Source organism: Sander lucioperca, chromosome 2, assembly GCF_008315115.2.
Source record: "Sander lucioperca isolate FBNREF2018 chromosome 2, SLUC_FBN_1.2, whole genome shotgun sequence".
Classification (NCBI taxonomy): domain Eukaryota; kingdom Metazoa; phylum Chordata; class Actinopteri; order Perciformes; family Percidae; genus Sander; species Sander lucioperca.
The window spans coordinates 31,656,780-31,670,800 of record NC_050174.1 but is presented as its reverse complement, the minus strand read 5'-3'; the positions used below and the strand labels follow the sequence as shown (position 1 = coordinate 31,670,800).

Here is a 14,021-nt window from a genome sequence, read left to right as displayed (position 1 = left end):
AGTCATCAGTTGATCACTTATCAGCAATGGCAGATCTGGCGCTTTTAGAGGACCTCTATTCGCCGGTACAACAGTGCACACGTACGCGCACGGGCCACGGTGGAGCGCTCTATCGGATTGCTTAAGGGCAGATGGCTCTGTCTTGCATCAGCAGGGGGACCCTACTATACACACCAGAAAAAGTCTGCAACATTGTTTTAGCCTGTGGGGTTCTGGAGCCAGATGACCCAATGCCCAGAGAGCAGTGTCCAGCACAGCCCCAACTGGGGGCTGTACGAAGGAGACAGGATATTATTCCTTGCTTTTAAAAGGTATAGTGTTATGTTTGGGAATGATACTCAATACAGGAAACATGATGATGCACAACATTTTTATTTATTCTTCAGGTTTTCGTTTCGCTTTTAAAGTGTTGTTAATGGCCACAAGTGAACGATTTATTTATGCCATTGACCGATTGATTTCGGCTGTCAGGAGACAGGGTCGGGGTGGTGGTCCAGCACGGGGGGTGGAGGACTCTCCCTCACAGCTGTTGTCTGTGACTCTGACTCATGAAAAAACCACAAGTAAAATAAAAGACACTGCGTAAACTCTGCAACTGGGTGTTTATTTAAATATAGGTAGGCTACACCATGTAGGCCTAAGAAATTGCAATATAAGCCTGTATATTACTATTACGACTATAGCATACGTCAAGGATGTATAAATTAAATAAACTTCAGCTGGAGTCCAATTTACCACGGCAACACTATTCACTGCATCAGTGATCTCTTTCCATTCCGAATTCTTTCTACAGCCTTTAATAACAGTTTTCAGGCTGCCAAATCTACACACGTAAGTGCAAATGAACCTGAGATATCAGAGTTTCAATCTCCACCTCTGAAAAGTGCTGCTTCTTAGCCGGATTACGTCTTGACATGTCGTAAATTGTAGGGGCGAGGCCTCAAAACCGAGGATATATTGGGGCGTGATATTTAAATTACGGTCGCTTCCAGCTGCTGCATTTATCAATGTACGACCATTCTTACGCTCTGAATGAGGAACGAATGGTTAGTTAATGAGTAGTTACTGATTGACTGTGATTCAAGCACTAATGATTAGTTACTGGTAAACGGACTGGTAGTTACTGTTAAATGAATGAGGAACGAATGGTTAGTTAATGAGTAGTTAAAGGAAATAGTATTAACATACATATTATTATGTTATTTTTTTAACCCCTGACTTCACTGTACCAAGCTTTTGACTAGGAATCATTTGTTTGACTCCTAAAATATATGAGATTTAAAAAAACTACTAAATGATAAAGGAACCCATCTATCTTCCCTTTGTTTTCCAGTTTTTTGGTGTCAGTAATCTACTCTAAGGCCAAGCTGGCTTCAGCCTGTGGAGGAATCGTCTATTTCCTAAGCTACGTGCCCTACATGTATGTGGCCATTAGAGAGGAGGTGGCCCATGATAAGATCACTGCCTTTGAGAAGTGCATCGCTGTAAGGCCTTTTTCTTTTTTTTCTTCCACATTATTTTACATGGTAAAATGTGCTCCATGTGTTGTCACTGTGAGTTATTACTTAAATAATCCAGATGATACTTAGGTGAATAAATTATTGTTTCACATGTCCCCTCCAGTCTCTGATGTCAACCACAGCCTTCGGCCTGGGCTCCAAGTATTTTGCATTGTATGAGGTAGCAGGTGTGGGCATTCAGTGGCGGACCATCAGCCAGTCACCGGTAGAAGGCGATGACTTTAACCTGGGTCTATCCATGATGATGCTCATCATCGATGCCGGGGTGTATGGTGTGCTCACTTGGTACATAGAGGCCGTGCATCCAGGTATGAAATCATTGCCCTCAGAATCTCCACTATCCGATTCTTAATGTTTAACATAAACTTTCAGATAGATCAGATGAAATGTGATTTCCCTCTCTTTTAGGAATGTATGGGCTGCCCCGACCATGGTACTTTCCCCTGCAGAGGTCCTATTGGTCAGGCAGTGGGCGTGTCGAGACCTGGGATTGGCCATGGTGTGGAGGCGGGGCTGCCAAGCTCAGTGTGATGGAGGAGGATCAGGCTTGTGCTATGGACCAGCAGAGATCTGGTATAGACAAATGATTATTTTGGGCTGATGAGGACAGCTTGTGGACGAGATTCTAACTGAACAGCTACCACTACAATATAATCTAAGTGATAATGTGAAAAACACTGCAGCTATTTCATCAGAATGACATGACATAAATAAACGTTACTAAACGTAACGTGAATAGAACTTTAATACATTAACTTGTCCGTAAACAGATACATTTTAATCGGCAATGGTGGTTAACAATGAAAATAACTCCCATAATCCCACACAACATCTTCAAAAGTCTTTGTTTGCATCCGTTGTGTCAATTGAGAGACCCCTGCTGGCAGAAGATTACATATTGTACTTTTAATATTTATTTCCATTTGCCTAGTAAACCTTTGTCAAAACCCATAGTTTTGGCCAACCAAATATTTGGGAAAATATGTATATTCCCTTTCTTGCTGAAATGTATTACATGTCAAATAATGTCAACAAATAAAATCAGAACTATCTGCATAGACGATGCCACTAGAGGTAAAAGAGAAAATTGATTTGGGTAAATCAAAATTTGAATGTGACAATTTTTTGTATCAACCTCACCACAGAACCTTATACAAAAGTCATATATAACTAAATGGTGTTTAAACGGACTGACTAAGGATCTTAGGGTATCATACTTCCACCAGATTCACCACTTAGTGCCTCTCCAAAAGTCACATTTTGACAATAAAAATTTGTTAAAAAAAAAAACAGCATATATATGTGTACACAAAATGATCAGGTAAGTGAGAGTGCTAAGAAAATTTTTTGAATAAAAGTGTCGAAGAAAGGTAGACGTTTCTATGTTTATATGTATTAACATCTTTTATACACCATTTATTTCTTCCTTTCTCATTGTAACCCCAGAGGAGATGCGGGGCATGGAGGAGGAGCCGAGCCACTTGTCGTTGGTGGTCTGTATAGACAAACTGACCAAGGTGTACAAGACTGGCACCAAACTGGCCCTCAACAAACTAAGCCTCAACCTCCATGAAAACCAGGTAGTCTCTTTCCTGGGACACAACGGCGCTGGCAAGACCACGACCATGTGAGAGGGACAATTTTTTGTGTGCTTGTGCATGTGTGTGATGATAAAAGTCAACACTGAAGATCAGTGTTTAACTGAAATAGTTATATTAAAAAAAAAAAAGAACGGTAATGTCATCCAACTTTGATATGACAGTTCTGAGTTTTTATTCTACAGTTATGGCACTATGTCGACTTACCTCTATGCACAGTCTTGGTTCTGAAACCGTACTCCTAGATAGGGGTAGGACTCTATTCTTCTCTGGAATTGCCCAGGGTGAGGCGCCGGGCGGGTGTGTGAATACTCAGATGTCCCCGGCTGAGCTTTGCTACGTTGGAGTTTACCCCGGTGGACGAGAGGGTCGCCTACCTATGCCTACAGGTTGTGGGGTAGGCGAAAATCCCTGGCAAAGCCCAGGGGATTGATGAGATCCATCCAAAAATGCTGAAAGCCTTGGCTATGGAGAGGCTGTCTTTGATTACACAATTCTTCTACATTGCATGAAAGTCTAGAACAGTGCCCAAGAACTGACAGACCAGGGTGGTGGTTCCCCTGATCAAAAAGCTGGACCAGAGAGTGTGTGCCAATTACAGGGGTATCACATTTCTTAGCCTCCCTGGAAAGTCTACTCCAAAGTGCTGAAAAGCAGGGTTCGGCCGATAGTCCAACCTCAGATTGCAGACGAACAATGCGGATTCCGTCCTGGTTGGGGAACAAAGGACCAGCTCTTCACTTTCGCAAGGATCCTGGAGTAGGATTCATGTATCCTTTTATGCCTATCCAGTCTACATGTGTTGTGGATCTGGAGAAGGTGTATGACTGGGTCCCCTGGGAGATACTGTGGGAGGTGCTGTGGGAGTATGGGGTGACAGGGTCCCCTTATCAGGATTATCTGATCCCTGTATGTCCAAAGCGAGAGCTTTGTCCAGCTTCTCGTAGTAGTCAGACTTGTTCCAGGTGAGGGTTGGCCTCCGCCAGGGCTGCGCTTTGTCACCAATCCTTTTTGTGATATTCCTGGACAGGATATTTAGGCATTGTCATGGTTGGAAGAGATTGCGGTCCGGTGGACTGGGGATCTCATCGCTGCTTTTTGCAGATGATGTGGTCCTGATTGCCTCATCGGTCTGTGACCTGCAGCACTCACTGAAACAGTTTGCAGCCAAGTGTGAAGGCTGGGATGAGGATTAGCACCTCTATATTTGAGGCCATGGTTCTCAACAGGAAACCAATGGAGTGCCTAATCCGGGTAGGGAATGAGTCCTTACCCTAAGTTAAGGAGTTCAAGTACCTCCGGGTCTTGTTTGCGAGTAAGGGGACAATGGACGGGAGATTGGCAGGAGAATCGGAGCAGTGGGGGAAGAATGGCATTCACTTTGGTGCACCGTTGTAATAAAAAGAAAGGTGGACCAGAAGGCAAAGTCACCCTTGCCTGGGAACGCCTCAGGATCCCCCAGTCAGAGCTGGTAAATGTGGTTAGGGAAAAGGGAGTTTGGGGTCCCCCGGGTAAGCAGATGATGATGGATCGAAAAAGCAACACCAATACAACAAAGTTAAAGTTCAGATAAAATATAACTAAGTGTTATAATCCTAAAGATTTTAGTCTTTCATTTCGCATGGTCATCCCAGGGCTAATGAATTGAAAATCCTTATTTTATTAACGTTTTTGTCATTCATTTTCCAGAACAGGTTGCTTTGTGATATTCAGGTGATAAGAATTTACAGTCATGGACTGTGATTAATCACGATTAATCGCAAACTTAAAATAGTAGGATTTACTAATAAACGTTAGGGCTGTGCAAAAAAATCAATTCACATTCGTATCGCGATTCAAGCTCTACTGATTCAAAATCGATTCATAGAATTCAAAAAATTGATTCATATATATATGTCACGGTTTAGGGATATTTCTGTTCCAGTTTGTTCATTTCTGTTGTCTTTATTGTTTATTTGTGCATGTTTCCTGTGTTTGTATATTCTGTATATCTCCTGGTTTATAGTGTATTTTTTGGTTAATTCCTGTGTTCTGTGTTCTGTGTTGTCAAGTCACTGTGTTTAGTTGATTTCAGGTTTTTGTTAGTGGTTCCTGTTTCCTGTTTTATTTTGATAGTCTGTTTTCTGTCCCGTCATGTCTAGTTTTACCTTTTTGTTCCCGCCTTTGTTGATTGTCCTGCCCCGCCCTGATGTGTTTCACCTGTTGTGTCACCTGTCCCTCATTTGTTCATTACCTCATGTATTTAACCCCTGTGTTCCCTTTGTCTCTTGTCAGATCGTTTTGTATCTTTGTGTCTGTTTGTGTTCCTGTCCTGTCAGCGTGTCGTAGCCTGTGCCCTTGTCTTTGGATTCCCTATTCTGTTTTTTTTGTATTTTGGACCTTTTTGCCTGTGCCTTCAGGACTTCCTTCGTTGTTTGCTCTCCTCATTTTTTGTTCATTAAACCTGTGTTTACCCATCGCCTGCCTGCCTGCCTGCCTCTCTCTGCGTTTGGGTCCTCTTTCCTCCGCCTCCCCGTAACATATATATATATATATATATATATATATATATTTTTTTTTTTAAATTGTATGTCTACTGCAATCACATGGGAAAAGTAACTACATTTACATACTGTGAATCGATTTTTGAATCGAGAATCGATTTTTGAATCAAATCTTGAGCCTAAAAATCGATATTGAATCGAATCGTGACATCTTCTGAATCGTGCACCCCTAGTAAACGTGCAGTGTTACCAAATAAATAAATGCATGGCAAACTGGTTTAATGGAACAGATTCTTCAGTTTTATTATCTCAACCATTAACATTTATTAAACAGATGTTCAATTTTGACTGTAATTCAAGCACTAATGATTAGTTACTGGTAAACAGACTGGTAGCTACTGTTAAATGAATGTAACGAATGGTTAGCTAATGATTAGTTACTGATTGACATTTTCAAGCACTAATGATTAGTTACTGGTAAACAGAATGGTACCTACTGTTAAATGAATGAGTAACGAATGGTAAGCTAATGATTAGTTACTGGTAAACGGAATGGTAGCTACTGTTAAATGAATGAGTAACGAATGGTTAGCTAATGATTAGTTACTGATTGACTGATTCAAGCACTAATGATTAGTTACTGGTAAACAGAATGGTAGCTACTGTTAACTGAATGAGTAATGAATGGTTAGCTAATGATTTGTTACTGGTAAACAGAATGGTAGCTACTGTTAAATGAATGAGTAACGAATGGTTAGCTAATGATTAGTTAGGCCTACTGATTGACTGAATTAAGCACTAATGATTAGTTACTGGTAAACAGAATGGTAGCTACTGTTAAATGAATGAGTAACGAATGGTTAGCTAATGATTAGTTACTGATTGACTGATTCAAGCACTAATGATTAGTTACTGGTAAACAGAATGGTAGCTACTGTTAACTGAATGAGTAATGAATGGTTAGCTAATGATTTGTTACTGGTAAACAGAATGGTAGCTACTGTTAAATGAATGAGTAACGAATGGTTAGTTAATGATTAGTTAGGCCTACTGATTGACTGAATTAAGCACTAATGATTAGTTACTGGTAAACAGAATGATAGCTACTGTTAAATGAATGAGTAACAAATGGTTAGCGAATGATTAGTTACTGGTAAACAGAATGGTAGCTACTGTTAAATGAATGACTTGGAGAGGATGCTGGCGTGGCTTGTTCACCGATCCTCTAACCAAAAATCCTCTACAGTGCAACAGTTGTTACAGTATAGCCTACAGTACAGTGTTTATCAACCACTATTACGTCCAGTAAGTTATACTCGTTGCTCACTAGTAAACATTGTGGATTTGTATGTGTTCTATACGGATTCTGCCGACTCTAGCGGCTGTCTACTTACCAGTTTTCCATCGCTTGGAGATTCCCGTATTTGTTCATCACTGCCTGCTACCGTGAGGCTTCCACCCAAAGTCACTGCCGATGCTCGCGAGGTCTCCACCCAAAGTCACAGTTGTTTGCTTACTGTGTCTGATGGCTCTCCTCTGTGCATCACGGGCATGGCTAATGGCTAACAGACCACTCTCCACGACTGGCATGACGTTGAACTATTCTGCCACCCAACTGAAGAAAGTCAACAACTACCCCAATCCATGGTGCATATCAGTCATTAAACAACTTGGACTCCTTCGCTGGCCCCGTTACATTCACAGAAGTTGCGGTTGAAAGTTTGTTTTCTCCCGGTCTGATCACATTTCATTCCTCTGGTCTGGCGTGTGCACCGTCGCATCTCGAACACGTCATCAGGGTGCTGCCACTCCTAGGACTAATAACGCTGCAGTTTCCATGACAACGCTACGCACTGACCGGGATGGAAAATGTGGAGTGGACCTCACTCTACTCCAGCCAATACAGAGACTCACTGCTGCATCAAATATCAAGATTGAACTTTTCAATGCACAATCCATCACAAACAAATCTTGCCTCATACGTGACCATATTCTGGATAAGTGTTTGGATATGATGTGCCTTACAGAAACCTGGCATGAACCAGATGTTTATTCTTTTTCAAATGAGACCTGTCCTCCTGGCTACTGCTACTTAAAGAAAGCCCGCAGCACAGGGCATGGTGGTGGTCTGGCTGTCATCCACCGAAGTAATCTGATCTTGTCCCCTATAACTCTGTCTGAGCTGTCTTCGTTTGAATGCCTTGCATTTAAATGTAAGCGCCCTCTCTCCATGACGATACTTCTTATCTACTGGCCACCCAAACCAAACTCATCTTTCATTCCAGAGATGTCCAACTTTCTCTCAACCTTCTGTACAATGTCTGCCAATAGCATCGTACTTGGAGATATGAATATTCATGTCAACTCCTCCACCTGCCGTTTTGCAGCAGAATTCCTCCAATTACTCAACTGTTTTAATCTGACACAACTGCCCCAGCATTCTGGATCTCCACGCCCCGGTCAAAACCAGAACAGTCACTTTCTCCCGATCAGCCCCCTGGTACACTGGTGAGCTACGAAAAGGCAGCTGGGCGTTCCATTGAGAGGAGATACAAAGCCACAGGTCTCACTGTGCACAAGCTCGTTTTTCGGGAACACCAAAAGGACTACTCAAAGTCACTTACAGAGGCATGGTCACATTTCTACTCAAACATCATCAGAAACAGATCTTCAGAATAGTGCTGCAAGGATCCTGATGAGAGTGCGAAAATACGACCACATCACACCCATTCTCCATTCACTTCACTGGCTTCCCGTTTCCACCAGGATTGAATATAAGGTCTCCCTTCTTACCCACCAGTGCATCTATGGAAATGCCCCCCACCCCCTACCTGAAAGAACTACTCACCCCTCTAACTATAACTCAATCCCTCCGTTCAACAAACTCAAACCGCCTCCTTCTCCCCAAGACTAAGCTCAGCATCATGGGTGATCGGGCTTTCTGTTCTGCCGCTCCTCGGATTTGGAATGCCCTCCCCAACCATCTGAGGGCACCTCAAACTACTGAGACTTTTAAAAAAGGACTAAAAACATTTCTTTTAGCAGAACTTATGAGTTTTAATTAACCCTATTCTAGTCTATTTGTATTTTATATTGATGTTCTTACCATTGTTACGCTGAGCAGGTGTGTGTAGTCAACTGGCCAGGAAAAACAGAGAGAGGCAGAGCCAACAGAAAAAACAGCAGGAGACACAGTAGAAAGCAGAGTAGAAAACAAAACAAACTCACAGCCAGCCGACCCCAACCATCACAGTACCCCCTCCTCAATGGACGCCTCGGGCGGACCACCAGGCTTGTCCGGGTGGGCCCTGTAGAAGTCCTCCAAAAGGGTTTTGTCGAGGATCTGGCTGGCGGGAATCCAGGAGTGTTCTTCGGGACCATAACCGGCCCAGTCCACCAGGTACCGGCAGTGATGGGAATAACGGCATTACTTTTTTTCAGTAACGAGTAATCTAATTGATTACTCTTCCCATCTTAATAACGCCGTTACCGTTACTGCCAAAAAATGCAGCGCGTTACTATATTTAAAGCTGTTTTTTTCATCAGACCAACTAGATCTCTGCGTCTGAGCCGAGAGGCAAATACTTCCTTGGTTAGTGGGCAGTGCATGACGCAAGCGCATACATGCTGACGATTGGCTGAGGTTGAGTAAAATGTCATGGTAAGCCAATCAGAGGTAGAGTTGGGCGGGTGTTCGAAAGCACGCATAGTCGGACACACAAGAACAACACAAGCGAGTCAGTCACACACACACACACACACACACACACATGCCGGCTCGACGCACACACCAGCGCACAAGTATAAACAACAGGCCACTTACGTTATTTGCACTACAAAGAGTGTAAATATTTGTTATTTACATTTGTTATGCTTAACAAGCATAATTTAATTTTGCCCAGTTGTGGCCTGTTGAGGTGTTGTGTTATTTGTATCGATCCACTATATAAACATAATATCTACATACATGGCATTTGATTGGAGGCTAGTCTCACTTTGTCCCACATCAGCATTAAAGTAGTTTAGATTTGTGTACATTGTTTCTGTTAATAATGGTGTCCATTTCATTATAATATTCAGATTTATCATAAATAATTGAACATGCACATGTGTTTTAAGTTCCATTAAAGAGGGGTAGGTGGAGGTGGGGTCACATTTGAGCATTTAAAAATTTACTTGAAAGTAACACAATAGTTACTTTCTGAAGTAACTAGTTACTTTCATAATTTGTAACTGAATAACTAATTTAGTTACTTTTTGGAAGAAGTAACTAGTAACTGTAACTAATTACTTTTTAAAAGTAACTTGCCCAACACTGGGTACCGGTAACCCCGACCTCTACGTCGCACATTCAGGAGGCGGTGTACCGTATAGGCTGGGTGGCCGTCTATGATCCATGTAGGGGGAGGCGCTGCCACTGGGGCGGAGAGGGAGCTCATGGAGACTGGCTTGAGCTGGGAGACATGAAAAACAGGATGGATTTTCAGATGAGTGGGGAGCTTGAGTCTGACGGCGGTGGGGTTGATGACAGCCTCGATGGGGTAAGGACCCACAAACCGGGGGGGCGAGTTTCCTGGAGGTGGTCTGGAGAGGGAGGTCCCGGGAGGAGAGCCATACCTTTTGGCCCGGCCGGTAGGCGGGAGTGGTCTGGTCACCTCCTGCCAGGACACGGCGACCTCCAAAAGGAGGCGGGGAAGGGGAGAGGTTCGGCTCGCCAGAGTCCCCATTACTACTGGCGAGCTGACTCTTTTGGGCGAACCGGGCATGTGGAGATGAAGTGGCCGGGTTTGCCGCAATAGATACATACGCCGGCGAGGCGAGCACGAATCTGTTGCATAGGCTCAGGTGGAGGCGGAGATGGGGGTGCCGGGGGTAATACCGAGCGTGACTGGGAATGCGATGGAGCAGGAACCCGTGACGGCGGAAGGCAGGACCGGGAAGAGGAGGAGCCATGGGGTGTGCGCTCTCTCTCTCTTTCCTGGAGGCAATTGTCCACCTCGGCTCAATGAGACCATCGAGACTCTCCGGCTTGTCCCTGGTGGCTAACAGATCCTTCATCCGCTCACCGAGACCAGCCAGGAACGCGCAACGGAGAGACGGACTGTTCCAGCCCGAGCTAGCGGCCAAAATGCGGAAGTCAACCGAATACTCTGCGACGCCGCGATCCCCCTGCCGGAGAGACATGAGCCTGGAAGACGTTTCCTCCCCCCGCACAGGGCGATCAAACACCCTCCTCATCTCCTCCACAAAGGAGGAGTACGAGGAGAGGATATGGGGCTGACACTCGCTCACAGAAGTGAACCAGGCGAGAGCCTGGTCGCGGAGCAAACTGGCGACAAAGCACACTCTGGCCTCATCCGAGCGGAAGGTTGCTGGCTGCCTCCTAAATACCAGGGCACACTGCACCAGAAACCACTCGTAGGTACACAGCACGGCGGAGAATTTATCAAGGAGAGAAACTGGGGACTCAAGGGAAGGAGAGGCAGCAGCGAGTGGGGCTGGACTAGACACTGGGTTGCGAGACTGGGAAGCAGACCGGGAGGAATTACCGGGGGGATCATGTGTTTCAGAACGACGGGGCTGGGCGCTGAGGTGCCGGACCTCATCAGTCAGGGAGCGAAGCGCCTCAGTCATGGATTGAATATCTGTGGCGTGCTGACCGAGCAACGCTCCCTGGGTGGCCACGGCGAAAAATAAATCCTGGGGCGGGGAGTTGGAAGGGTTGGAAGGAGGAGGTGAGCCTGCTTGGTCCATGATGGCTTGATCGTTCTGTTACGGGGAGTGACAGAACGGACCCAAACGCAGGACTCAGATACAACAAAGGTTATTTGGGAATAAAAGGGAAAAGTAAGGGAGAGGGCCTCAGGGAGAACGGGGAGCCCGAGGGCGAGGAGTCCGAGGAAGGGGCACTGGAAGCGGGGGATCCGAGGAGCAGAAAAGGGGAAGGCTGGAAGCAGGCATGGAGGCAGAGTGGGGCAGGGAGCCGCGAGGAGGGGACCGGGGCTCAGGGACAATGGGGAGGGCGAGGAAGCCGAGGAAGGGGCACTGGAAGCGGGGGAGCCGAGGAGCAGAAGGGGGGAAGGCTGGAAGCAGGCATGGAAACAGAGTGGAGCAGGGAGCCGCGAGGGGGGAACGGATGATGAGGCCAGCTGACTGCAGGCAGAATGATGGAGGTAATGACTGCAGAGAACAAACAAACACAGAGATTTAGGCAGAGGAACGGACAAAGGCAAATTTGCAGAATTTCTAAAGAGCTTGGAGCTTGTGTCACCAGGGTGGCTGAAACAACGATCAAGCGAAGATGGTGAGTAGATCCAAGGTTTAAATACAGGTCTTGATTGCAGCTGATGACTGGCAGGTGAGCATGGCAGGAGGGGTGATGATGAGACGCTGAGCAGGTGTGTGTAGTCAGCTGGCCGGTGCAGGCAGGGGGGAAGGGAAAAACAGAGAGAGGCAGAGCCCAACAGAAAAAACGATAGTTACATATTGTATATGAGTATAGGCACAGCCCTCTAAGAGCTATTGCTATTGGGTTTATCCCTTCGCGCATGCGCAGTCGTGAAGATTTTCTTTCGCGCCCTGTGCCCCGCACGGGCCTCTCTTACGTCCGCAGATACTGTATATTACAGTGACGCGACCAGAGATCTGCTCCCAACATCAGCATTTTTCTTCAGCCAATGTTGGTGAAGCAGGTGGCCCGAATCTTAGAGGGCTGTGCCTATACTCATAGAATCTGGAGTTACAATACGTAACTATCGTTCTATTTCGTATAGGCTTCGCCCTCTAAGAGCTATTGTTATTGGGTTAAGGGCGAAGCTGACGTAGTCAACGGCACCTGCGACACAAGGTCCACAAGCAGAACATAGACTAATTCATCTTCCTATTTCCACTGAACAAGGTTTAATTGAATCAAAACACACATTTTGATGAGAAAAACCCTGTCATCATCATGAGTAGGCCTACTGATCGTGAGGCCCATGTCATGTGGATTGTGAAAATGTTTTATGGTGACTGTGAAATTAACATCACAATTAATAGCTGCAAAAAACCCTGCATTCCTCCAAGCCACTCAAGTGCAGGAGGATGGAGACAGCAGCAAAACCAAACCTGACAGCGCATCATCTGCCGTCAAGTGCGGATAAAACTGCGTGAGTCATGGGGGACTCAGACGCACTGTGCAGATAGAGAACGGATGCACGGGGACGCCCAGGAGGCCGCTGTGCAAACGTCGGCCACCGCCACGCCGCTGAGGGGGCAACGGACGCTGGCAGCACTCTCGCGGAGTGCGCCCAAATGCTCTGAGGGGGGGGGGTTCCATGAGACAGACGCTGCTCCGAAAGAGCTGCTCCGAAAGAGCCGCACCTTGTGTGCGTTCTCTGTAGTTAACGAACAGCCGCTGTGTCCGTCTGATGTCTGTCGTGCGTAAAACATACTGGAATAACGTGCGCACTGGGCAGGTCGGTGAGACGCCTCCTCCGCGTCGTTGTTATGAGGTGGAGGGAAAACTCCCTTGCCCGAAAGGGTTGTTAAAACTTTTGGTGTGACGATGGATTTGGCTGTAAAGTGGCCGCGCTCCTGTCCTCTCTAATGGAGAGGAGCGTGCATAAATCACACACCCTCTGTTTTTAGTGTGCTATTGTTAGCTCAACTACAACAACACTTAGCCTATAGTCCGCACCGCTCCGAAGCAGCTAAAAATACAACTACCATCTGCTACTGAGATTGATTGACAGGCTAACAGAGGTAAACAGTAGGCGGGACTTAGCAAATAATAAATCAGGATACAAACTAAAGTACTTAAGCAATATAAACTGAGGTAGAACATGTAAGGATATAAGATCTTCACAGGCAGGCACCGTCTCCTCTGTCATCGTTTACTCGCGTTTGCCGTGCCACACGTATCACACGAAGCTAGGTGAAATTGAGAATGAAGTTCATTTTTGTTTTCCTGTCTACAAGAACATAAGGGATGTACTTTTTAGGAAAATTACCTCAATTTATGTTAATTTATTTTGGCTAGATGACTACAAAAAAGTTGAATTGAGTTGTAGCAGATTTTATTTGCCAAGCCTTTGCTGCATGTCATCCCCCTTTGCAGACATAAAAGCCTTAAAAATAATCTTTAAAAAACTTCTACTTCCACCTACGTCTTTATCATCCCTCAGTGATGTTTAGTCTGCTGTAGCTACACCAGAAGCGTTAAAAAGGCATTTGTCAGCCTTTTATGAATATAGAAAACAACTTTTAGATTTAGTTTTTTTTAAATGAACAGTTATATTTTAATAAAGTTAAGTACTTCATTAATCATTAACTAGACTAATTTATGCCAAATACTTTAAATAAGCTGCACAAGAGCCAATATATTGAGGTGAAATCTTGCTTGAATTGCCTGACTGTTTAACCAATGCTACTTCTACTGA

At 45.0% G+C, this 14,021-nt stretch overlaps 1 protein-coding gene across 3 annotated transcripts in view; it reads left to right on the top strand.

The window, feature by feature from the left end:
- Positions 1 to 14,021, top strand: part of abca2 (ATP-binding cassette, sub-family A (ABC1), member 2) — a 206,323-nt gene that overhangs the window by 64,040 nt on the left and 128,262 nt on the right. For all 3 annotated transcript variants that reach the window (XR_004896101.1, XM_031300882.2, XM_031300881.2), the window contains 4 exons: positions 1,334 to 1,484; positions 1,624 to 1,828; positions 1,929 to 2,093; positions 2,967 to 3,147. Coding sequence is in view for 2 of the 3 variants with exons in the window: in XM_031300882.2 (XP_031156742.1) it covers positions 1,334 to 1,484; positions 1,624 to 1,828; positions 1,929 to 2,093; positions 2,967 to 3,147 (702 nt within the window). In the remaining variant the exon portion in view is untranslated. The remainder of the gene's footprint in view (positions 1 to 1,333; positions 1,485 to 1,623; positions 1,829 to 1,928; positions 2,094 to 2,966; positions 3,148 to 14,021) is intronic.